Consider the following 26,741-nt stretch of genomic DNA (forward strand, 5'->3'; position numbering starts at 1 on the left):
CAGGAAGAGCAGCGTCCGCCGGCGGGGGGCGCCCTGCGGAACGCGCATGCGCCGTGCACTCCGCGAGACGCGCATGCGCTGTGCTCCCGGCGGCCCCGGGGCGGCTCCACGGCGCCGGATTCGCCGCCCCCGCCGGCACCGCGCCTGCGCGATCGCTCGGACTCTCCACCTCCACTTCCCCTCCCCCTGGCCCCCCGCGGGGGCTCCGGGCCCGGCGGGACCATGTTCACCAGCACCGGCTCCAGTGGGCTTTGTGAGTACCGGCCTCTGCCACCCTGGCTGCCCGCCACGGGCCACCTGGGCAGCTCCTTGACGAGGCCGGGACAGCAGGGGACCCCGGGGTTTGCAGGAGATCGGGGGTTTGGCCCCATCTTCGCGCCCCAGCCTGGGTCGTTCCTGCCCCTTGGGGGCCTGGCCATCGCCCTCCCTCAGCCAGGAGGGGCGAGTGGGCGCGAAGTGGCGCCGCCAGCCGGGCCCGCCGGAGCCCCAGGTGCGCTGCGGCCCCTGCGGGCTGCAGGTGGGCTGGGCAGTTAGGGTCGGGCCGGGAGCCCCGGGGCCGCGGGGCCGCGGGGCCGCGGGGCTCTGCCCAGGCCCTTGGCGGAGCAGGAGGCAGGTTGACGAAGAGGCTGTCCCGGTGCAGGCGACGCTGGAAGTCTGCCCCCCTTCTCCATTCATTTAGGCTACCCTACGTGCCTTTGCTTAGGAGCTGACCCCTCACTCCACTTCTTCCCGTCTCCCCCAAGAGTTAGTCGAACAAAAACTACTTAAAGTGTTTGAAGTGGAGGGAAGGTAAGAAGTCACTTGTCGACAGAGCGTGCACTTTGTCGCTGGACGTTGCTACATTTTCCTGGAGTGACAGCGGTGGTCAGCAGGTAGAGGGCGAAGGCGCTTCTACAGCGCTCCACAACTTGTTCTCATCGAATTGTGTTTCCTTGACTTTCGGTAAAGTGGAGTGCGTTCACCAAACTGCGCGGAGATCAGGCACCGGTAACACTGGCACTGTCTGAACAGCTATGATCTTGAAAGTGCATCGCTGTTCTGTGTATGTGAAGTTAGTGTTGCCAGAACAAAGTCAGACATTTCCAAATAGTAGGTTCTGTTGTGGATGTCAGGAATCCTTTTCTGAGAATACTTGTCTTAAGCGCAGTGACTGTCAGCCACAGGTCGTACTTTCAAATCTTCCTCACCTCGACTTCTCAGGGTTTGAAGCGGACTTAATATTTAAGATTCCTCTTGGTTCATAGTTAATTTGATTCATGGAATCTTTCATGCATTAGCCCCTGAGTCCTTTACAACGAGTGAATTCATTTTCCATGAGCTACACTTTGGATGGGGAACTTAAGCGGGCAGTTAAGAAGGTGATGTGGTTTTTCTGGGATCACAAACACTGGCAGATGTGAAATGTAGCAGTAGGAATCTCTAATTTTAATTGATCTTTCGGCATTTGGGCATTACTTGCTGACCAAAATACACATGACAAATTAAAAAGGCAAGAGAAATCTACTATTAGTTGCTGTAACGTTGCTTTATGGGCAGAGTGTATTCTAATTTGATGCGCTGAGGGAAGGCAATTCCTTGTTACCTAAGGCACGGGAAGGTGAGTATTGGATTCTGGGAAGCCCACCCCTGCCTAGGAGAGGCCCAAGCCCAGGGTCCCTCTCGGCTGTCTTGAACTGTCTCTAGGTTAAGTGCATCCAAAGTGCAGGGGTCGATGGGATGGCCATTCCTCTCCAGGCTGGGCATGTCCTGTTGAGCTGTGACTTGTGCTGGGTGCCGGGCACGCAGCAATGGGCCAGTCAAGGTTCCAGTGTCTGTGGCATGTACAGTGGGGCTGTAGGCACGGTTTCCCCAGATCTGGGTGTTTGGCAGGTCTGCATGTTAGCAGTTACCCTGCTTTAGAAGTTTTCTCAGGCAAAGATACCCACGGGGAGGAAGTGATTTCCTCTGGATAAGAAGTTGTGTATCTGGTGAGTCAAAGTCTTGTTTCTGAGTAAAGATCCCGTAGAAGGCTGCAGTGTCTGCCTACCCCAACCCCCAGGGGTGGGGAATAGGTTTCTCTTTTGAGGGAGAAACCCCTGCCATTTCCTACACCAGAATTTCTCACATTGGGACTAGTAGATAATGTTTTAGGGTTAAACTTACTCCTCATTCCCTCCCTCCCTCAGTCATTCATTCATTGAATAAGCGTCTGTTGAGTGCCTGTATAAGCCACACAGCGTTTGTGTACAGAGGATCAGGTGGTAAAGCGGGTAAAGGAGACCAACATCACAAAGATGAAGAGTGATGAAGCATCCTCACCCAGTGACGCACGTCGTGAGTGGAGGCAGAGCGGATCCGCAGTGGAGTACCGCCGCTTTACCACGGAAGGTGTCTGGGAAGGTGATGTTTGAGCTGAGACCCAAGCAGTATGCAGGAGCCAGCCCCGTCAGAGTTTGTTGAGAATTTTTCATTCTGAAAACGGGGAGCCACAGCCTCTAAAACAGGCGCAGCCGGGTGTTTTCAAGGTGCTAAAAAAAACCTCCAGTGGCCAGAGCAGTAAATCAGAGCAGGGGCGTTCATGACCATTTCTTTGAAAGTGTGTTGTTCTCTGCTCCGTCATGAGGTTATGATGGGTTAAAGTATGTATAAATAGATACTTACTTTAGATTCCTGCGTCTAGACCACTGCTGTCACTCGCCTCTGTTGGGCAATGCATGTATCATGCATTGCATTTATTAATAAGCGTTCCCATTATTTATTCACTTCACGGTGTGTTCACTGTGTAATGATGCACTCAGCCAACATTAATTGCATGTTTAGTGTATTCCAGGTGTAGTTCCCAAGGAGTTCAAAGTCTGTAAAGGCTGAACGATTGTGCTAAGCGGGTCAGCGCAGGGGGTTGATTGCGGGAGGAGGGTGGGTGGGGGAAGAGGAACCATTGTTAATGAAAATTTTCCCAGCTGGGCATGGTGCACACCTATTATCCCAGTGCTTGGGAAGCTAAGACAGGAGGGACACAGGCTCAAGGCCAGTCTCAGCAACTTAGCGAGATCCTATTTTAAAATAAAATAAAAGTAGAAAGGGCTGGGGGTGTAGCTCAGAGGTCGAGTGTCCCTGGGTTCAATTTGCAGCACAAACAAACAAACATCAGTGCAAGTGATGTTTGAGCTGATACTCGAGGAATAAGAGTTTGTCAGGTGTGGTGAAGTTGCCGTAGGACAGTGGGCGGTGCAGCAGGCACTGGGGACTGAACCCGGTGGAGGCAGAGCTGGGAAGCCGACTGAGGAGTGGCCCAGGCCATGGGGGGACGCCCAGGAGGCCAGCCCAGTGGAGTGTTCATGGCCTTAACGTGTCGAGATTACTTTTATAAAGGGATGAAAATTGCCCTTTTGGGAAAGTGAGTATCTAAAACCTTTCTAGAACAGCTTGTGCAGTAATTGGGGAGAGAAGTAACATTATGGTTGACCTAGGAGTGGGTGGGATAAAAAGTAGAGACAGAACCTCTTTTAAAGCTGACCATGGTTGCCGGGGTCCAGCCCTAGCAAGAGTCAGGGGTCCGCCAGCGGTGGAGTTCGGAGTTCGGTGGAGAAACAGCATACAGACGCAATGGAGAGCGAAGCTGCTCTCTTTAGTTTACATTTTTGCTCTACTTTCGGATTTGGCAAGCATTTTATACTTTCTTTTTTGGCTACATTTTACTCTTACAATTTTTTCTAGAATTAATCCATCAGTAAGCATACAAAGAACTAATACATCAAGGCAAGGTGCCAGACGGCCAGGTTCTTTTTCAAGGGAACATTTCCTCTTACAAGCAACCATGGAAAAGATCAGAAGTTTATTATTAACTACTAGTATAATATCAAAATTATATCCTATGCTAAGCATTATACTATCTGATTAATATGCATCATTGTTTTTTAATCAATAGGCACTACTGAGGAGAGGAACATTTCATACTTTCCCATGTCCCAAGGCTGTGCCTGGTACCCATCTATTCTGCGGCTGTCCACGTACCCAGTGTACAACCAAAGGGGGTAGGGTTACTGGGGGTCAGTAGGCACTCTACCATAGCCTACCTCTGAGTAAACATGCTGGCCTTTTAGAACTCATAACAGTAGGAACAACTTGTCTTGGCGCTGTTTTAGGTTTATTGTTAATATTTGCTTGGGGAAAACCTGGGGAGGATCGGTTGCCTTTAAGGCTTGTTCTGCTTGTTATTGTCTGAGTCTCCATAGAATTCTTGTTAGATCGGTCATTTGGAAATTTAAGTGCAACTCATACATGAATGTTACAGTTTCAGGGAGTAAATCTTGAATTATTTTAAACAATTTGAAGCCATTAATACCATAAGTCTCCAGTATCTTTTTGGTAACAAGGCCAATTCCAAAAAATCCCCAAATCCCCATGCCTAATCCTATTCCCCAGAAGGAGATGCCGCGCGCCTGTTCCAGGGAATGTCTCCCGTGCAGCGTTCCTGCTAAAACGAGCCTTGCTCGGTTTTAGACAGGGAAGAAGGCGCGGCACACGGTGGTGCACGCCTGTAAGCCCAGTACTTGGAAGGCTCAGGCAGGAGGATCACAGGTTCGTGGCCAGCCCCGGCAACTTAGGGAGGCCCTCTGCAACTTACTGAGATCCTGCTTCAAAATAAAAATAATAAAGTAAAAATAGGGCTGGGGATGTAGCTCAGAGGTAGAATGCCCCTGGGTTCAGTTCACAGCAACACACACACACACACACACACACACACACACACACTCAGTTTCTCTCTCTCTTTCCCCCTCTTCTCTCTCTTTCTCTACTTCCCTCTCTCTCTCAAGAATGTGGAATGTGGGTCCTGAAGGGCAGGGGAATTGTGGTGGGTGCTGCCTCCAGATGCAGGCAGAGCATCTTTAAGTGGAGAGGAGCCTTATGTCCTAGTAACAGTGTTGGGAAAGACCCAGTAGGGAGGGCGAGTGACCACTGTTAGTCTTATTTGTAGAACACTTAGTATGTGTGAGGCACTGGTCCTGGCAGTTTACCTATATCAAATCACTTAATTCTTTTTTTTTTTTTTTTTTTTTTTTTTTTTTGTGGATCTGGACTGGGGATAAAACTCAGGAGCATTGTACCTCTGAGCTTCACCCCCAGCCCTATTTTTTAGCCTATTTATTTATTTATGGTACTGGGGATAGAACCCACAGGGGGTAAAACTCCATGACATATTTTATATTTTATTTGGAAACAGGGTCTCACTAAGTTGCTGAGAGCCTCACTAAGCTGCTGAGGCTGGCTTCAAACCTGCGATCTTCCTGTCTCAGCCTCTCAAGTACTGAGATTACAAGCATGTGCCACCACGCCTGGCATTATTATTATTATTATTATTATTATTATTATTATTATTATATTTATTTTTATTTTTTTGCAGTACAGGAGATGGAACCCAGAGGTGTTTTACCTCCGGGCTATATCCCTAGCCCTATTTTAGTCTTTTTGTTTATTTATTTTTTTGAAACAGGGTCTCACTGAGTTGCGGAGGGCCTCACTAAGTAGCTGAGGCTGTCCTTGAACCGGGGTCCTCCTGTCTCAGCCTCCCGAATGCTGGGATCACAAGCGTGCGCCACCACACCCGGCTTCAAGTCACTTAATTCTTAGCACAGCTCTGTGAATTAGGTATAGTTTGCAGATCAGGAAGCTGAAGCACAGACAGTTAAATGACCTTGCCGAGGTCACGGAGCTGGCGAGGAGCAAGGCGGGTGTCTGCCCCCTGCCACACTGCACAGCGCTGCCCCTCCTCTCAGACGGGAAGCTCCTTGCGCCTCCCTCGGCCGCGAGGTCCACAGAGGCCTTGGTAAAGATGCTGCCTGGGTTAGCCGTGGGGCTCGCCTCTGCCTCCGAACCTGGTGCTGTGGCCCGGCACGCACTCCTCGGCCTGCCCTTGGAGCCTAGCCGCAGCTGTTCACCATCCAGAAGTCCCCCTCCTTCCTCTCAGAACCAGGATCTCCAGTGCTTTGTAGGGACGGACGTTCCTGTCCTGGTCAGGATATGCTGTGCTCGCAGTGCGCCACGCTTTTGTGTTTCGGCTCTTTCCCCTCTTCTCTTCCTTTTCCAACTTTTTTCATTCTCAGCCCATCTCAGTATCAGTTTTAGTGATGAAAGGGGGACCTGCCTTTCACCAAATCACTTTAAAAGTGCATTTCTGTATAATTTTAATAAGTGCAATTTGATAAATAATTCACTCCAGTGTTTCCTGAAATGCGCTTTTAAACACTGCTACTCCGAGGGGCTCATCAAATTATAATCCCTATTTAAATTATGAGTATAGATGAGGATTATAATTTAATCCTCACTTAAATTGTGACTCTTTCCCCAGTTGTTTTTGCTAAGGCTTTATAAGTTGTATTGCCATTGTTCTCAGCCGCTTTCTAGCGCTTTGCCAATTTCGTCCTTTTAATGCACCGTGACGCAGTGGAAAGCGGAGGCCCACAGTTGGAAAGGGCTCTGGCCAAGTCGGCCAGGCTCGTCGGCTGTGTCGTAATGACTGGCCACGTCAGTTAACTCTTGAGCAGCCCTGTGAACAAAAGAGAGTTGTTTTATTGACTCTGTTTTGAAACTTACTGGGGATGGAATATAAAGGAAGAAACATAAAATGTTATTTGATTTTACTGACCAGACAATCTTTACTCATATATTGTTGTTGTATATATTTTCACCTTTATGTATATATGTATATATACATTATTATAAAGCATAATTGTGGCTAATTTTTTTCATTTAACCTCCTTAAACTAATTTACCCTGTCAAATTTTAAAATTTTTGTCTTATTACAAAACTGAAATACGCTTGTTGAAAAAATTCAGAAAACACACAGATATATAACGTAGAAAGGACTAGTCTCACGTAATTACTTTCACAAGTTGATAGTTCAGTGTTTCTTTTTTTTTTCTTGTAGTACTGGGGCTTGAGCTCAGGGGCATTCTACTTCTGAGTTATACCCCCAGCCCTTTTTTTTTTTAATATGAAAAAGGGTCTCACTAGGTTAATGAGAGCCTCATTACATGCTGAGGCTGTCTTTGAACCTTCGAAACGCTTTTCTCAGTCTCCCCAGTACTGGGATTATAGGTGTGCACCACCTTGCCCAAATTAGTGCTTATTCTTCTAGATTTTTCCATGTATGTGCTTACTTGTATGTTCTCTTCTCTCAGACACATACAGACATGTTAACACATACCTGTATGTATATTTGGTTTTATACAGAAATGGCATCTGAATGTACATTTTATGTTCTCTTGACATCATCTTAGATTTTCAGTACCATGCGTTCAAGTGATAACATTTTATAACACTAAAATATGTTTTTCTCCAGTACTTTCCCATTGAGAAACATCAGTGAGTTGCACATCTCTGTAACTAAGACGTGATCACGTCTTTGGCTTACTCCTAAAAAATAAAGACAAATGTGGCGTTGTGGGGTCAGGAAGCACAGTGTTGTGAAGCCTGGTCTGAGCCGCCCGATCCTTCCAGAAAGGCTGTGCCAGTCTGTGCCCTCAGCAGTGTGGGTGCACACTTCCTCACCACTCTTGTAACTGTTGGGAAATACGGGGCTAAGCAGCGCACAGCTCGACAGCAGGACCAGACTTTATTCTGGAGTAAAGTCTGGGAGGGGGCACCTGATCGCCTGAGGTGGAGCCCTTGGGAGTCAGCAGCCCCTTCCTTACAGACAGGGGCAGTAGGAGGGGAGAGAGCAGACGCTGTCACCGGGGCCTCTGTTGGGCGGGTTTAGCCACCAGCCAGGGCAGGTGGACTTTTGAGGCTGGGGCAGAGTTAGAAGCTCTTCTCCCGTCCTTCCTGGAGTCCTTTGTTCTCAACCTCCTCCGCTAGGCCTCGCAGGCGGATCTCACAGTGCCCACAGTAACCATTGGACACGATAATTTAAAGTCATTTTAGTCAGCACAGAGATTAAGAAATGTCATTTCTTTGTCCTCTTCCTCTGCATTTCTCTGAATGCCTGGGAAAGTGAATCTTTTCTCTTTCATGTTTATTAGCCATTTATCTTTCAGTTTTGCTTTGGTTACCACTTTTTTTTTCCTCCTTGGTGGTACTGGGGTTCCTGGAAACCCTTCTACCTCCGGGCTACACTCCCAGACCTATTTTATATTTTTATTTGGAAACAGGGTCTCTTAAGCCAGAGAGGCTGGCTTTGAACCTGCGCGATCCTCCTGTCTCTGCCTCCCAAGCGCGGGGATTACAAGCGTGCGCCACCACGCCCAGCGCTTTGGTTACCACTTTTAGTGGTTACCTTTATAATTTTTTTTTTTGGATGTGGTACTGGGGATGGATTGCAGGGGCATTCTACCTCCGAGTGACACTATCAGCCCTATTATTATTTATCTATTTATTTATTTTTGGTGGTACTGGGGTTCCTGGAAACCCGTCTACCTCCAGGCTACACTCCCAGACCTATTACATATATATATTTTTTTATTTGGAAACAGGGTCTCTTAAAGCCAGCGAGGCTGGCTTCGAACCTGCACAATCCTCCTGTCTCCGCCTCCCAAGTGCGGGGAAGCGTGTGCTACCACGCCCGGCTATTTATTCTTTATTCTGAAACAGGATCTCACTGAGTTGCAAAGGGCCTCCTCACTAAGTAGCGGAGGCTGGCTTCCAACTTGCATAGTCCTCCTGTCTCACCTCCCAAATGCTGGGATTACAAGCGAGCGCCACCATGCCCAACCCTTTATAATTTTAAATAACAAGGAACCCCTCATATTTCTAGTTTTGGTTTACGAATTTTGGCACAATCACCTGTACTATGCAAATGAGATTAGCCCAGGAACAAGGATCCCTCTTCTGTACTTCCTAGTTTTTGTGTTATACATATGGGTTTACAACCTGTTCTGCTGGGCCTCTCATGCTTTGTCTATGGGTTGATTTCGGATGGAAAATCAAACCCAGTAGCTGCACAGCATCATAAGGACTGTGTATTCATGGTGCAGTCAGCGCTTATGATAGGACTTCCAGAAGGAAATGGAGCCCGAGGTCAGCGAGCCCGCGCTGCGCCCCGGGCCCTTAGTCTCCTCGGTGTTTCTGCCCCACTCCTAGGTCCGCGCTCAGCTCCTGCTCTTTCTTCCCCCTTGCGTGACCTGCATTGGCATCTTTGCTTCGTTTTTCCCCTGCATCCTGGAGTCAGCTTTCTCCCGAGGAGGGCAGGGTGGTCAACTTCACGGGTCCCTGCTGGGTGACTGCTGTGGATTCCTGGGTGTCTGCCGTGGTAACCTCCTCGCCCGTGCATAGATCTTTCATCCGGAGCCCCGTGCCTTGGCTGGACGGCAGACTGCGGCTTCTGTGAGTGCGCTGGTTTCCACGCAGAGTGCAGGGCGGGGCAGGCGGCCCGCTGAGGACTGAGAAGCCCCTGCAGTCCTCACAGTTAGGGGGGCTTAGCTCTCTTGTAACTTCCTGAGCAAAGCTGCCCATCTTGCCACCACCCCTCCATTCCCTGAGACCCCGTGCTGTGGTCTCCTCTGGAAGCTTGAAGTTACCCCAGATTCTCTTCTATTTTTTTCTCAGAATTCCAACCCCCTCCATGTCCTCCTTAAGCAGATTGTCCCCCTTTTGTGTGGTGCTGGGGATTAAACCCAGGGGCTCTATCTTTAAATAAAATAAGGCAGAGCCACTGAGTTACTGTGTGCTGGCCTTGAGTTTGAGATCCTCCTGTCTCAGCCTCCCAGGATAATTCTCCCAGGATTATATGTGTGTGCCACCTCGCCCAGCTGTCGCCTGTCTTTATAGAGAATTGGTAGGATTTTATCCTGGGGGCTCAGTCTCCTTTCCAGCTAGTGTGGTGGAATGAATTATTGTTTGTGAGAATGTGAGAGAGTAGATTTGGGGATGGGGTTTTGTGGAAGGTCCACATGGCCCCCATGACAGGTGTTCAGTAGTATTAAGACTACTGGGGGTGACTTTAGGTGGTCTTAATACCACTCTGTTTATTAAGTCCCGATTATATTATCATTCAGCATTCTTAGTCCTGATTACATTATCATTCAATTCTTAGTGCTGATTATATTGTCATTCATTTTTAGTGCTGATTATATTAAAAAGAGAAATCTCAATTTGGTTCTAGTTATAAATATCTCTCCAGTAGAAGATGGTTTCTCGTCATAACAAAAAAAACTGGAGGCAGGCCCAGATTTTTCTTTCAGCAACAAAATCAGAATTTAATGAGTTGATTTTTGTTGTTGTTGTTGTTGGTACTGGGAGTTGAACCCAGGAACATTCTACCTCTGGGCTACATCCCCAGCCCTTTTTGTGTCTTGTTCTGAAACAGGGTTATAACATTGAAATTGAGTTGGCGGCCGCAAAGGAGGCAAACACCAGCCAAGTTATTAAAGGCCTCTTTAATTAAACTGGCACCTTTGGGCAAGGTCTGCCGACCGTGGGGGAAAGGGCGATGACCGGGCAGCAGAGTCAGGGTTGGCAGAGTCACATGGCAGAGAGGAGGTGAGAGTATTTACCTTGGGGTGGAGTGAGTGGTGTGGGGATGCTGGTCCTCTCGCGCCATCTGGAGTCTCGCAACCTCTGGAGTCTGCCCCGCGATGTTGGGAGTCTCGCTCCCCCCGACATCTCTGCTCTGGCTTTCGGGGTTCAGCCTCCTGTCCCCGGACAACTCGGCCTATCAGGGGTCCCACTAGAGCCTCACTATGTCGGGATCTTACTGAGAGTCTTACTACGTTGCTGAGGCTATTTTCAAACTGTGTGTGTGTGTGTGTGTGTGTGTGTGTGTGTGTGTGTGTGCATAAATCGTAAGGTGACTTACAGGAGAAAGTCAGATGATAGGTTAGGCAGTACTGGTACACAGCAGGAATGGCGGGGCTCCTGGGGAATGGCTGCGGTCTGAGGAATGCTGTGACTTGTGAGCATTGCTCACGTTCCTCCCAGGTCTGGGTGTTTATTGAGTAGTTCTCTGGATTCCTTTGAACTTCTCTGACGTGTTAAGGGTACTTTCATTTCAGTGTAGCTTGGAAGGTAGGAAAAGTAGGCACGTGCCCTGAGTGCCCGTCTTCGATGGAGTCTTGCCTCATGGTCTTTCAGTTTGGTTGCTTTTCTTTGACTCCTTTTTTATTTTATTTTGTTTTGTTTTTGTAGTACTGGGGATGGAAACCAGGGGCTTTCTACCTCTGGGCTATACTCCCAGACCTATGCGCGGGGATTACAAGCGTGTGCCACCATGCCCGCACCTAGACCTATTTTATACTTTATTTGGAAACAGGGTCTCACTAAGTTGCTGAGAACCTCACTCAGTAGCTGAGGCTGGCTTCGAACCTGCGTGATCCTCCTGTCTCAGCCTCCCAAGCGCGGGGATTACAAGCGTGCGCCACCACGCCCGGCTTCTTTGACTCTATTCCTCGAAAGGGCTTCAGTGGGCCTCTGCCTCCTGTCCACTAGCCAGGCTTCTGGGCAGACAGGTGGAGAGGACACGTAGAAGCCTGGACTCCCAGGGCTTTCAGCCTGGCTTTTACACTTCTTCACGAGAGAGCAGGGGGGCGGGCCCCTTGGATCATCAGAACCTTAAAGTCAGACTCAGAAAGTATGTTTATAAAATAAAACAGCCGGGTGTGGTGGCGCACGCTTGTAATCCTCGTGCTTGGGAGGCAGAGACAGGAGGATCACGCAGGTTCGAAGCCAGCCTCAGCTGGTTTATTTTTTATTATTATTTATTTATTTATTTGGTGGTACTGGGGTTCCTGGAAGCCCTTCTACCTCTAGGCTATGCTCCCAGACCTATTTTATACTTTTTATTTGGAAACAGGGTCTCTTAAGCCAGTGCGGCTGACTTCGAACCTGCGCGATCCTCCTGTCTCCGCCTCCCAAGCGTGGGGATTACAAGCGTGTGCACCCACGCCCGGCTCCTCAGCTGGTTTAAGAGACCCTGTTTCAAAAAAAAAAAAAAAAAAAAAAAAAAAAAATATATATATATATATATATATATATATATATATATATATATATATATATATATAATAGGTCTGGGAGTGTAGCCCGGAGGTCGAAGGCCCCTGGGGTCTATCCCCAGTACCACCAAAATAAATAAATAAATAAATGAAATTAAATAAAATCAGACTCGGGTTTCTCCACCTTGCAGATTTGTATTTTTGACATCTTTCTCCTCAAATGGACCAGTGTCATCTACATTAAAAATCTGCCAGAGCTCCTCTCCCCAGTGACCCATTTATCTTCAGGGCGTCCCTTGTGCATCCCTCTAAGCCTGGCATGTCTACCTGGCGCCCTCTCTCCTTTGCTCTGTTGAGGCCCAGGGCCTGTGAGCCCCGGGGGCTCTCCCTGGCTGTCTGAGGCCGTGGCTGCGGCGTGGTCTCCCTGCTCACCCGACAGCTCCGGGCCCTCTGCAAAGCAGCCTTGCTGCTGGTGCGGCTTCTCCAGGCCGGGCAGGTGTGGCGTGGGACGGGCGTGGGACGGGCAGGCCACGGAGGTCTCTGCTGTGCGGGAGGAACTGGGAGGAGAGTTTCTGACTGACTTTATGTTAGGGTACTCAGGTCCTGATTTCTGTTTTCTTCTGAGGCAGGAGACCCGGCGCACCAGGGCTGAGCTGCCACAGGGCGCGGGCCCTGGCCGGCGCTGCCGCCTGTGGACCTCGGGGTCCACCGAGGCCTGCCTGGCCTCCTCCGGCACCTGCATTTACGGCACATTTTGTCATGATCCACACATTTTCACATTTCGATAGGATGTTTTCTTCTCTCTTACGGTTGTAGGGCAGGTCCAGGGCTTCCACAAGCTTCCCATTCACTCTCTCAAACTCTAAGATTGGTTTTACTGCTGAATAATTTATCCCTTATTTATATATACTATTCATAATTTTCCTATTCCTTTGGCTTTTAACATTATTTCATTATGATCACATTTCTTGTCTAATTAGCACTTTAACAATGACCACTTTCTACATTCAGTGGAAGGGTTAATGTTTGTCTAAAATCTGTCTCAGAAGCATAACCCGACACTGGCTCGGTGGCAGAACTAAAGTAAAACTACACAGGCGCTGGAGGCCCCTGCTGGTGCCGCGGGCTGAGCGAGCGTTCCCGTGCGCAGCCTCAGCCCCCCGCGCTGCTTCTCAGCTCCTTCGAGGAGCTTACTCCCCAAGTTTATATCGAGTATTTGAAGTGTAGAACACATTTTTGTGTCGAGTTACTTCTTCGTCCTGCCTTCTCTTTTCTGGAGACTTCTTAGCCCTTCTGTTTATTCCGATAAGCTTTAGAGCCCTTGGTGCGGTGACAAGTGTTTACTGGCGGCCTGCCCGAGCCAGGCGCTCTGCCCAGCGTTGCTTGGGGTCTGCGTGACAACTGGTCATTGTGGCAGGTGCCCGTGTCGCAGCGTTCTCCCAGTGCATTAGGGACAGGAGGCAATTGTGCATGGCTTTTAGCCTCTTTACTATTATTACTCCTCCTCCCTCCCTCCCTCCCTCCCTCACTTCCTTTCTTATTTATTTTTGTGGTGCTGAGGATGGAACCCAGGGGCACTGTACCTCTGAGCTACACCCCCAGCCCCAATTTTTATTCCTTATTTTGAAACAGAGTCCCGCTGAGTTGCAAAGGGCCTCACCGAGTACCTGGGGCTGGCCGCGAACCGCGATCTTCCTGTCTCAGCCTCCCAGATGCTTACCAAATAATTAGACAAGAAATATGATTATAATGAAATAATTTTAAAAGCCAAAGGAATAGGAAAATTATGAATAGTATATATAAGTAAGGGATAAATTATTCAGCAGTAAAACCAAGTTTGAGAGTGAATGGGAAGCTTGTGGAAGCCCTGGACCTGCCCTACAACCGTAAGAGAGAAGAAAACAAGCGTGCACCATGATGCCTGACTCTTCCTTTCTTATTTCTTATTTCTTCTTCTTGTTATTTGCAGTACTGGGGATTGAGCTCAGGAGCGTTCTACCTTAGAGCTACACCCCCATCCCTGTGTTTTATTCTGTATTTTGAAATAGTGTCTCATTAAGTTGCAGAGGGCCTCACTAAGTAGCTGAGGCTGGCTGTGAACCTGAGTCGCCTGTCCCCTGCGATCCTCTTGTCTCAGCCTCCCAAGTACTGGAATCACAAGCATGCACCACCATGCCCCGCTAGCCTTTTACTTCTAAGCACTGTAGGGAAGTGGATGGAGCTGAAATAAACTGGGACTTTTGTGTCCGTTGGCAGTCTCACTGGGCCTGCAGGTGGCCACCAGGGGGCGCGCACTCCCCCTGAAGTTTCTTGTAGGAAGCCCAGAGGCTTGAGTGAATCAGGATGGAAGCAGAAGGCATCCTTAGGACGCACGTCCTATTGTGCTTTTGTAGATTTCTACCCTTATTTTTGGCCTGGTCCCTTTCTGATGAAAAGCTTTTATGAGATACCAAATCACCCTGTTCTTGTGAGAACCTGGAGAAATTTACCCAGTGGTTAAGTAACCAGAAGTGGAAAACCAATACTGCGGTAGGTTTGGCAGCTCTCTCAAGGGTGTGAACCACACTGGGTTTTTTGACGGGTGTGCTTTTACATGCCAGACTTGTGGGGGCCGGCAGGGTTGCTGGGTTGCGGCCCCCCAATCTCTTTTCAGCCCACTTGGCTAAGCTCTGCAAAACCTGTTGTTGGTGTCTTCAGTGCTGCAGAGATGAACCTTTTTATTCAGGTAAAAGTCACATAACACGGTAATTCACAACATCATCTTCACTCATTTGCTTCTGGCGCTTTCTGTTCGTGGGCTGTGAGCACAGACCACAGTCTAATTCCAGCACTTTTCATCGTCTCACAAAGAAACCCAGGACTCGCTAAGCACGTTCCCTTCCCTCCCCTGCCCCGATGGCCACTAATCGGTTTTCCGTCTCTATGGATTTAACAATTTTAGAATTGAATTTAACATTTCATATAAATGGAATCATGCCACACTTGTATTTTTGTGCCTGGCTTTTAGTTAGCATAAAGTTTTTAGGCACCATCCATGCTGTAGCATGATTAGGGCTTACTTCTTTTTATGGCTGAATAATATTCCTCTGTATGGATGTACCACATTTTGCTTATCCAGCCATTTGCTGGTAGACTTTGGGTTGTTTCTACCTCTTGCCTATCATAATTATGCTGCTGTAAACTTTCGTGTACAGATTTTTGTTTGAGTACCTATTTTTACTTTTCTTAGGTATATATCAAGAAGTGGAATTGCTGGTTCATATGGAAATTCTGTGTTTGACTTTCTTAGAGAACAAAATACATTTTATTTTGCTTTTTTTGTGGTACTATGCATTGAGCTCAGGGGCCTTTTACCTTCTAGCTACACCCTCAGCCCTATTTTATTTTTTATTCGGAAACAGGGTCTCACTAAGTTGCTAAGAGCCTCACTATGTAGCTGAGGCTGGCCACAAACCTGTGATCCTCTTGTCTCAGCCTCCCAAGTACTAGGATTATAAGCATGTGCCACTACTCCAGCTCAAAAATGCACTTTAAATATTAAAATACTAAGCATATAAAGTTATATTTTCTTGTTGAACATTAGAAAAAATTGTTTCTTTACAATTAGATGGAACTGGATTCAAAATCAAGGCCATCTACTAACAACCTGGTACGTTGGTCAAATTATTTAGTCCTTAATATGTTTTTTAACCAAATATGTGTGGATACAGAACCTCAGGGTTCTTATAAGGATTCACTGAGATTGTAATATGCAGAAAGTGCCTGTATCATCATAGAGCCTGGCATCAAGTAATTCATATATACCATAATAATTATTTCAGGATAATTAGCAGTCATTTAAGCCTGATAGTTAAACATTGCCACAAAGAAAAAGCTGTGTACTTTGGTTGTGGGAGTTTTATATTATCTTTGCTATAGATATTTTGCCTTTATAAACATTAATTCATTTTGTTTATTTTTTATTTTTGGAAACAGGGTCTCTCAAGCCAGCGCGGCTGGCTTCGAACCTGCGCGATCCTCCTGTCTTCGCCTCCCAAGAACGGGGATTATAAGCATGCGCCACCATGCCCGGCTCATTTTCTGTTATTTAAAAAAATTATAGCATCCCTATTTTCAAAGATGGGAGGAGCTCTTGCAGAAAAGTGACTTTTTTTTTTGGCTAATTGCCTGGTAGAGTTTTCCAGTGATACTATCAGTCTTGGAGTTTCTTTGTTAGAAAACTATTAATTATGTGAATTCAAATTTTATGCTATCTATAGGGCTGTTTAGGTTATCCATTTCTTCTTGAGTGAGTGTTAGTACATTTGTCTTCAAAGAAAAGTATCTATTACATCTAAGATATCAAATCTATAAACACAGAGTTGTCCATAAGGTTTCTTTATTTTTCTAAAAATATTTATCTTAGTTTGATAATACATAAGATAAAAGTTATCGTTTTAACTGTTTTTGGTGTATAGTGGCATTAGCTGCATTCATGTTGTTGTGAAACCCTGTCATCCTTTAATGTTCTGGGCTCTGTAGTGATGGCTCCTCCTTTGTTCTTGATGTCAGTAGTTGTGTCTTTTCTCTTGTTTCTTGATCAGTCCTGTTAGAGGCCTATCAATTTTATAGACCTTGTCAAAGAACCAGCTTTTAGTTTCATTATTTGAGACCTTTTTTCTTTCCCAATGTAAACATTGAATGTGATAAATTTCCCTTTAAGTGCTGCTTTAGGAGAAGCTCACAAATTTTGTTTGGCTGTACTTTTGTTTTTTATTCTATTTTAAATATATTCTAATTTTTCTTGCAACTTCCTCTTTGACCCAGATATTTAGAAATGTGTTGTTGAATTTTCACATATTTGGGGGATTTTTCATCTATCTATTGTTGGTTTCTAATCTAATGTTGTTGCAATCAGGGAATATACTTTGTATGATTTTACCTTTAAATTTGTTGAGGGTTTTTGTGTGGCCCAGAATATGGCTTATTTTGGCGTTTGTGCCACATGCACTTGAAAAAAACGAGTAACTTGCTGTTGTTGGGTGGAGCAGACCAAATTGGTCAATGTCAATCAGATCAAATTGGTTAATAGTGTTTTTTCAATTTTTTTTTTTTTTTGTAGTATTGGGGATGGAACCCAGGGACCTTCTACCTCTGGGCTGCATTCCCAGGCCAATTTTTATATTTTATTTGGAAATAGGGTCTTACTAAGTTGCTGAGAACCTCACTAAGCTGCTGAGGCCGACTTTTTTTTTTTTTTTTTTTTTAGTGATACTGGGGTTCCTAGAAACCCTTCTACCTCCAGGCCACACTCCCAGACCTATTTTTTAATATTTTTATTTGGAAACAGGGTCTCTTAAGCCAGCGCGGCTGGCTTCGAACCTGCACAATCCTCCTGTCTCTGCCTCTCAAGCATAGGGATTACAAGCGTGTGCCACCACGCCCAGCCAGAGGCTGGCTTTGAACCTGTGATCCTCCTGTCTCAGCCTCCTGAGTACTGGGATTACACGCGTGCACCACCACACCTGGCTCAGATCTTCTATATTCTTTACGTATTATACTAGTCAGCTTGGGCTGTCATAACAAAGTACCACAGAGCCAGTGACTTAAAAGACAGAAGTCCGTTTTCTCTCAGTTCTGGAGACCAAGGTCTGAGACCAGAGTTTGGTCAGGTGTCAGGTGTCCTGAGGCCTGGCTCCTTGGTGTGCAGGATCACTGTCTTCTGCGTCTCCCAGGACCCCCTGTGTGTGCACACACTGCCTACCAGCCTCTTGTAAGGAGGTCAGTCAGTTGGATTAGGGTTTCACCCACGTCACCTCGCTAATCCTTAATTACCTCTGTAAGGACGCTCTCTCCGAATCTCGTCACGCTGGGGGTCAGGGCTTCAGCACTAAGTTTCAGGGGCATAGTCAGCCCATGACATTGGGCTTCTGGCTGTTCATATGGCCAGTTCTGAGAGAGGACTCTCTGTCTCTACCTCTCTTTCTCACTTCAATTCCCAGTCTTCTCTTTTTAAGGCTTTTTAAGTTATTTTGTGTGTGTGTGTGTGTGTGTGTGTGTGTGCACGTGCGTGTGCATGTGTGTGTGCGTGTGTGTGTGTGTGGTGCTGGCGTAAGCCCTGTGCCTTACATATGAGAAGGAAGGGCTCGGCCTCTGTGCTGCGCCCTAACCCCATTCCGTCAGGTTCATTTGTCTTGAAGCCCTTTCTCAGCTCTCAAAGTCTACGAGTCACTTCGCCCCCTGCTCGGTGTTTTCATGATGAGAAGCTGGGAGAGCGGTACGGTGGAGCCCGTGTACCCACCACCTGGATTCTATGATTAACTTTTTACTCGTTGCTTTATCAGGTACCCATGCTTCTGTTCATTTGATGCAATCAATCTCATTTTTTGATGTGTTTCCAACTAAGTTGTCACAATTTTTCCTAAACTTAAGTGTGCGTTAAGTAGAAGTAATTGTTTAAAGTAAAACTTTCAAGACTTAAAATGCCTGAATTTTGAGTTGATCAATAAGTCTTGTTGTCCACAGCAGAGCTGTCTACTTACCCTGCAATATGAGATTTCTTAGACATCTGTTTATTACTATATTCCACGTGGGTTTTAGGGATCTGATTTTCTGTTCATCTTAAGAGGAGGTTGTAAAGATGAATTTATCAGATATCTGTTTTGGGGTTTGATTGGTCTGGGACAGAATTGAAATGGCTGTATAAATGGAATCAGTTATTAGCCGGGCGAGGTGGCGCACCTTTGTAATCCCAGCATTCGGGAGACTGAGACAGGAGGATTGCTGTTCGTAGACAGCCTCAGCTACTTAGTGAGGCCCTTTGCAACTCAGACCCTGTTTCAAAATAAAGAATAAAAAATAAGGCTGGGAGTGTAGTTCAGAGGTAGAATGCACCTGGGTTTCATCTCCAGTAACGCAAAAAACAAAACAACAACAAAAAAGATGGTGTTTTTTTTTATAGTCAGCTTGAATCATAAAATTAATGGGTCATTTTTAAGTCAGCCATTAAGTACCATGGAAAAGTCAAATCATTTTCTGTAGAGAAAACAGGAAACACAAAACAATTGAGTTTAATGAAGAGAGAGACCAGTGGGACAGTGGAAGGGAGCCAGGCATGGTGGCACATGCCTGTAATCTCAATATTTGGGAGCCTGAGACGGGGGATCATATGTTCAAGGACAGCCTCAGCAATGTAGCCAGACTCTCAGCAGCCTAGTGAGACTCTATTTCATAACAAACAAACAAAGTAAAAAGGGATGGGGTATAACTGAGGTAGAATCCCCTGGGTTCAATCCCTAGTTACAAAAACAAAACAACAACATAGAATACTGAAAGGGGGGATAGGAGAGAAAGGGAGGGAGGAGAAAATGAGGCTTCAGGAAGGGAACAGTTCAAATTTCTGTCTATATCAGGAGGAATCACTAGTCACCTCACTAACGTGTAGGTAGGGGGAGGGAGGAGCGGGGAGCTGGAGGTGAACCCACCGAGTGCTGGGTGCTTGTACGGATGTATCCCTTTGAATCTCGCCAAGATGTATACTTACACTTCACTAATAAAAGTATTTAAAGAAGCCAAGTCAGGACAGATGGGCTGGACGGTGGTAGCAGGTGCTTCCCAAGTGAGGTGGCATTTGTGCAGAGCACCTGTTCCCCTCCGGTGACATTTTTTCGCAGCAGGACTTTATCCCTGAAGGGGGCAGTGTGTTGATTCACATCTTGGCACAAGCTCTTGCCCCCCACGTGTGTTGGTGCTGGCTTGCAGACGTGCCGCAGCGGGCAGCTCTGGTGTAGAGGGCAGAGCCTGGGCAGGTGGAGGGTCGGATTCAGGTCTGACAGGCGTGGTGGAGACGTCTGGGCGCCGGGAAGGGCCGACGCGGCCCGCGGCAGCTCCTAGCAGCTCACGGGTGCTGTGCTTGATCCTGCTTGCCGCACCTTCAAAACGCCCCGCTCTGACCTCTCAGCATCTCTCTGCAGACCTCCCTGGTTCCAGCCTGGTTATCTCTTGCCTAAATTAGCCCAGCAGCCTCCTACCTGGTCTCTTCTCCTCTACCCTTGACCCCAGTGTAGCAGCAAAGTCATCACCTAACACCATTTGCTTGGTGCTGTTATCCCTCTACTTAACTCGCTCTGCCCAGACTTCAAGCCTCCCTCCCGCCAGCCCCAGCGGGAAGGTTCGAATGCTCAGAGCAGCCTGCAGGGCTCCACTCTTGGCTCCCCACTTCCCTGACCCCGTATCCTTCCCGTGCGCCTGGCCCTCATTCTGTTTCCAGCTGCATTGGCAGCCTTGCTGCACATTGAACCTGTTCCTTTCCCTAAGCCTTTGTAAGTGTCCTCTCCTGTGCTAGGAATACTCTTCCCAGGTATGTGCGAGGCCCACTTCCTAAGCCCTCACTTGATTAGAAGGGTTTCCTCCAACTGCCCAATATAAAATACATCCCTCCTCCCCTGCTAGCACTCTTCCACCCTGAGAGCAGGATGGGCTAAGTTCTGCTGCAGTAGCAAGCAGCCCCAAAGGCTCAGAGGCCTGGCCCAAGAGGATGAGGTTCGCTTCTCCCGGGTGCTGGTGTGCATCACTGCAGGGCGGGAGCTCTTCAGCTCAGGGGTCTTCCGCTGTTCTGAGCATTGCGAGGGAAAGCGCATTAGTGATTGATTCACCGGCCTTACAGTGTCTGCAGGTGATGATCTTGTGTTCACTGGGCCCAGCCAATCACCTCTCAGCAACTTGAGCTACCTGCCTCCCGTTGGCGCTGGGTGGGCGGCAGCCCTACCTGGTGTCAGTGAGAAGAGACCAGGAGGGCATGGTAGACAGAGCCGCGGGCTTTGCCCTGCTTTACCTTCTCTCTAGTGTTTGTTTCCATCTGGCATAAAACGGGTCTACTTTGTTTTGTTTATCTTCCTTTCTTCAAACACAAGGGTAGAGGCTTTGTGTATCATTCACTGTGTGCCCTAAGGCCTAGAAAAAACATGCCTGTAAGTGGTAGGTGCTTCTTTACGGAGTGACTGAGGGTGCCAAGGCACGCCCGCAGCTGCGCAGCGGCCTCAGGAATGGAGAGGAGAGGGGAGATGCCGGAGATGAGCGAGGAGCGTGGTCAGCGGAGAGCGTGTGAGCCAGAGACCACCGGGCTTGCCGCTCAGCGGGACTTCTCCAGCCACGTTGAGTTGCTCAGGAGCGGCACAGAAGAGGCAGGAGGCACCCAGGACAGGGAAACCCACGTTGAAGAAGGAAGCAGGGTCCATTGCCCTTTGATGCCCCACGGCCTGCCCCCTCCCCTGCCCTGGGAGAGCCCCTGTGTGTTCTATTTCACTCTCTTTTCCTGTCAGTGGCAGCATCTTATCGCTACTGACAGGTGAGGAATCCGAGGCCCCAGGACCCCCGAAGGCATTGAGGCTGCTCACGTGCTCAGCCAGGGTGCCCCCTCTACTTTGGAGGCACCAGGCGGCGGAGCCCTGCTGATCTCAGGTCCCTCCCACCTTCTCGCAGAGTGAGTGCCAGCACTTTGTAGTGGTTCCTGTTTAGGTGTCTGCAGGACCTTACCAGAGAGGAAATAGTGGGCTATTTTTATAAGCTTAGCAAGTGCAGTGACCACAGTATCAACTGTTACTGGCAAATACACCCCCAGGAATCTCTTATGAATAAGAGTGAGGGGCACTGAGAGCATCCAAGCGTCCTCACCAGTGGGGCTCGCTGGGTCTTGCCCCTTAGGGCTCGGGGGATTGCTTCTGGGCTGGGGACTGTGCTCGGCCCCAGCCTTGGGGGGAAGGGTGGGGCGCGGCCTCCCTCCAGGCTCTTTAGTGTAGATGGAATGGAGCCCCCTGGAAGCGCAGACAGGAGCGCGTGCATGCGCACACACACACACACACATGCACGCACACACACACGCACACACACACAGCCCTTACCTCTTGACTATAAAAACGACTATAAAAGCTGAAGTCAGGCCAGCCTATTTTAATAATCAATGAGAGAATTTTGGATTTTTTATAACCTTTGAATTTTTTTGTTGAAATAATGTTTTTTTAACATTTTAAAAATCTCTTATAACATATAGTTATAACCATATATGGAAATAAAAATAGGAAAACTAATATTTAGTAAATATTAATAGGAAAACATATACTTACACTGTACTTTATATTACAGTACTAATAAATACTATAAAATGTAGTAAAAATAATATTTTTATATTCGTGACTTCAGATAGGAGAGGAAAGAAACCAGCAGAATCATGGCAGGGCATGGGTGGGCGTGAGGGGAGGGGAAAGAAGGGGCTGAAGCAGGAAATCGTTCAAAAATGTTCTGTTCCTAATGAAGGCAGCACTGCTGAGCTCACTAACCTGCACGGGGAGCCAGGCAGCTGGGACCCGGAGAGAAACACAAGCTGTGAGTGCAGGTGTAAGTGTGGCACTTTTTTTTTTTTTGGTGGCACTGGGGCTGGAACCCAGGGGCTTTTCTACCTCCAGGCTATACTCCTAGACCTATTTTATATTTTTATTTGGAAACAGGGTCTCAGTAAGTTGCTGAGAACCTAAGTAGCTGAGGCTGGCTTCGAACCTGTGCAATCCTCCTCTCAGTCTCCTAAGCGTGGGGATTACAAGTGTGCACCACCACGCCCAGCTTCTTTCTTTCTTTTTTCTTTTTTTTTTTTTTAAGTGGTGCTGAGACTGGAGAATCATGGTTTGCAGACAGCCTCAGCTACTTAGTGAGGCCCTACGCAACTCAGTGAGACCTGGTTTCAAAATAAAGAATAAAAACTAGGGCCGGGGGTGTAGCTTGAAGGTGTAATGCCCTGGGTTTAATCTCTAGCATCACAAAAAAGGGGGGTACCCAAAGTAGTTATAGCAGTTTTTGCCATCTACAACTTATGGAGTATTTTTCTGTACCTTATGAATTGCCATCCACCTTTCTGAATTTGGCTGAGTTTGTAATGTTCTGTTTTCAGTGCGATGGAATAGCTCTGAGAGTCCTTATCATGATTGTTGCCAACATCCCTTCTTTTGGGATATCATAATCCTTTTTATTACAGTCACTGTATTAGTTTCCAATTGCTGCTGTAACAAATTATTGCAAATTTGGTGACAGCCCTGAGGATGGGGCAGAGATCACACAGGTTTTGTGGAAAACCAGCTCAGGCTCCTCTTGTATTTCCAATGAAAATATTAGGAGGCCACTGAGTCAATAGTTTTAACATTAAGTTTCTTTAATGTTATTTATTTATTTATTTATTTATTGCGGTACTGGGGATGGAACCCAGAGGCATTCTACCTCTGAGCTACACCCCCAGCCCTATTTTTTATTCTTTTATTTTGAAACAGCGGTTCACTGAGTTGCAAAGGGCCTAAGTAGCTGAAGCTATCTGTGAACCACGATCCTCCTGTCTCAGTCTCCCAAGTACTGGGACTTCAAGTGTGCACCACCACGCCCCAACATTGCCTTTTTTATTTTTTAAAAAACATATGTGTCTAAGTTTATGACTCTCCTGCATGCTCTGGAGTTAACTGCCGGATCCGGGAGGAGATGGTCTATTTCTCCGCAGCTGCGAGGCGTTCTGTGGAGCTGCCTGGTGTGTGCTTGGTCTCGCTCATGTCAGAGCCCAGTGACACTGAGCCGCTCAGGACTGCCACTTGCTTGCCAGCGTCCGTCCATCACTTCAGTGAGATCAAGTGTCAGTTTCTGGCCTTCATCTTCATTCTGATTCAAGAGAGTGACTCTAGCTTTTCATGAGTGCTGTGGCTTTGAAGTCTTGGGAGCTAGCGTTCTGAGTGTGGTTTCCTGTCTTCCCAGACAAGGCGCCTCTGTCCAAGAGTCTTCTGCTGGTCCCCAGCGCCCTGTCCCTTCTGCTGGCCCTCCTGCTGCCAAACTGTCAGAAGTTCTTTGTGTACGACCTCCACGCGGTTAAGAGCGACTTGCAGGTGAGTGCCGTCCACCAGCCTCGGGCACGAGACGGCCCAGCCCCCCCACATCTGCCTTCCCTTACTGCTGTTTATTAGCCTTGTAAAACCACTACATTTAAAACAAGATTTATTATTATTACTCCATTAGAAAGCACATTTTTCTAGTTGTAGTTACTAGTACTTTCAGGCAAAGCAAATTATAATAAAGAAAGAATACTTTTCACTCATGGAAATATAATGTATAATTTTAAAGGCATTTGTTTTTTGTGGTACTGGGGACTGAACCCAGGGGCATTCTGTCTCCGAGCTATACCCCCAGCCCTATCTTTTTTAAATTTTTACTTTGAAACAGGCTCTTGCTAAGCTGCTGAGACTGACCCCGCCTCCAAATCCTGGGATTACAGGTATTCACCACCACACTGGGCTCAAGGAATTTTTAAAAGCAGCGTTACATATTTGATCAATCTGCATACTTAACACTTCCCAAAGCTTGTGTCAGTTTGAATATTTGATTAGATGACTTAAGTTCTTTTAGCTGCAATGTGTTGTGAATTTCTGATTGCTTTTATGATATAGTTAAACCAGATAGGAAATTTGCTGTCTGAAGAGCAGAACTCTGTGGCTTTTGAGATTTATAGACTGAGCTCAATGAAGATCCTGGTGTTGGGTGGGGTCTTGTCTGAGTTTGAGGTGTTACTATAAATTATGCCAGATAACTGCCACCTTTTTTTTTTTTTTTTTTGGTGGTACTGGGGTTCCTGGAAGCCCTTCTACCTCTGGGGATTACAAGCGTGCGCCACCACGCCCGGCCTAACTGCCACCCTTTGATAAATGCTTGATGGGCCATTCGAAGCACGAGAATCTGTTGTGGGACACTGACAGCTTTTCTTTCTAGGGCTGAGTTAGTACTGTACTCAGATTAGCTTCAAGTCTGAAGATCTCTCAGTTATGTATTCACGTGACTGCTGTCAGAAGAGAGCATAGCTTCTATGGCATGCGGTGGCTCCCAACCCTTGTTTGCACATGGAGAAACTTAAAAGAGGATATGCTCCGGCATACCTGCAATCCCAGTGCGTGGGATGCTGAGACTGGAGGATCACAGGTTCAAGACCAGTCTCAGCAACTTAGCAAGATCCTGTTTCAAAACAAAAAAAAATTAAGTAAAATAGGGTTGGGGGTATAGCTCAGAGGGAGAATGCCCCTGGACTCAATCCTCAGTACCATAAAATAAATAAAAAGACACACACACACACACAGGCACACACACACACACGCACACACACGCACGTGCACACATGCAGTTGTGGGATTTCTGAGAGAGAGAGAGGAGATGGAGCTGGGCGATGCTGCCTCTGTGACATTTCCTCTGCCGTGCTCATTCCTGCATGCCACGGCACCTTTTCTCCTTGAACATACTGCGGCCTGAGCACGGACTTGCAGGCAGCCACCCCAGGCCGGCCCAGCGAGCGGGCGAGGTGAGCTCCAGCGGCCGTCCCTCGGCCGGCGCAATGCCCCCGTGTTTGTAGTCACTGGCGACAGATGCTTTGCCTGGTGCAGTGTCTTGCTTGGAGAACACGGGTGTGAAGCACTTGGATGGGTGTACAGTCAGTTTTATCATTTGTATTCTTATTGTTTGGCTGGGAAGAGAAGAGATTGTAGAACTTTAGTTAAGTAAAATACTTTCTTGGTGCCTCTATTTTGGATCTTAAAGTAAAGCTGATGTTGCCCGTGTGCACTGCAGCACTGTTCACAGTAGTCAGAAGGTGCAGACACACCAATGTCCTTCAAGAGATGAGGTGAACAAGAGCCGGGCGTGGTGGCGCACGCTTGTAATCCCCGCGCTTGGGAGGCGGAGACAGGAGGATCGCGCAGGTTCGAAGCCAGCCGTGCTGGCGTAAGAGACCCTGTTTCAAAAATATAAAATAGGTCTGGGAGTATAGCCCGGAGGAAGGAGGGCTTCCAGGAACCCCAGTACCACCAAAAAAAAAAAAAAAAAGAGATGAGGTGAACGAACAAAATATAGGGTATACAGGTATTACTCAGGAGTAGAACGAGATTCTGACACAGACATGGGGATATTACTCAGCAGTAGAAGAGAACGAGATTCTGATACATACTTCAACATGAAGCTTGAAAGTATCAAACAAAGTGAGGTAAATAAGCCAGACACAAAAGGCAGACGCTGTTCCGCTTCTATCAGGGACCTCGAAGAGGCAGATCCCTGTAGACAGAAAGTAGAACACGGTCAAGGCAGTCTTCCCGGGCTGTGGGAGGAGGAGTAGAGTTAGTGTTCAGTGAATATAGAGTTTCTGTCTGGATGTTGGACACATCCTAGAAACGGTAATGGTGATGGTTGCACAACATTGTGAACATTCTTAATTCTACTGACATTTACACTTTTCTTTTTTCTTGGTACTGGGGTTCTTGGAAACCCTTCTACCTCTGGGCTATACTCCCAGACCTATTTTATATATTTATTTGGAAACAGGATCTCTTAAGCCAGTGTGGCGGCTTTGAACCTGCGCGATCCTCCTCTCTCCGCCTCCCAAGTGTGGAGATTACAAGCGTGTGCCACCACACCCGGCTCACAATGGCAAATTTTTTAACAATATACTTTTTTTTTTTAGTACTGGGGATGGAACCCAGAGCCATTCTACCTCCGAACCACACCCTCAGCCCTATTTTTTATTTCGAAACAGGGTCTCACTGAGTTGCAAAGAGCCTCACTAAGTAGCTGAGGCTGCCCTCGAACCGTGATCCTCCTGTCTCAGCCTCCCGAATGCTGGGCTCTTAAGTGTGTGCCACCACGCCCGGCTTAACAATATACTTTATTGGTCTCACATGGTAATGTTTGGAGTGATGGGGACGCCCATGCACGCAGAGCTTGGTGAGCGCCCGGCTCCTCCCTACGCCCTCCTTCCCCATGCAGGAGATTGGGAGAGGCACTGGCAATTTCACGTACGG

At 47.4% G+C, this 26,741-nt stretch overlaps 1 protein-coding gene across 1 annotated transcript in view; it reads left to right on the forward strand.

The window, feature by feature from the left end:
- Window positions 1-222: 222 nt before the first annotated feature.
- UBAC2 (UBA domain containing 2) overlaps window positions 223-26,741 on the forward strand; it is a gene marked incomplete at both ends in the record, with an annotated part of 146,426 nt that continues 119,907 nt past the window's right edge. The window contains 2 exons of the mRNA XM_080689928.1: window positions 223-253; window positions 23,668-23,795. Coding sequence (XP_080546054.1) covers window positions 223-253; window positions 23,668-23,795 — 159 coding nt within the window. The remainder of the gene's footprint in view (window positions 254-23,667; window positions 23,796-26,741) is intronic.

The sequence above is a fragment of the Muscardinus avellanarius genome (assembly GCF_963383645.1).
Source record: "Muscardinus avellanarius genome assembly, chromosome: 2".
In the NCBI taxonomy this organism is placed as follows: Eukaryota; Metazoa; Chordata; class Mammalia; order Rodentia; family Gliridae; genus Muscardinus; species Muscardinus avellanarius.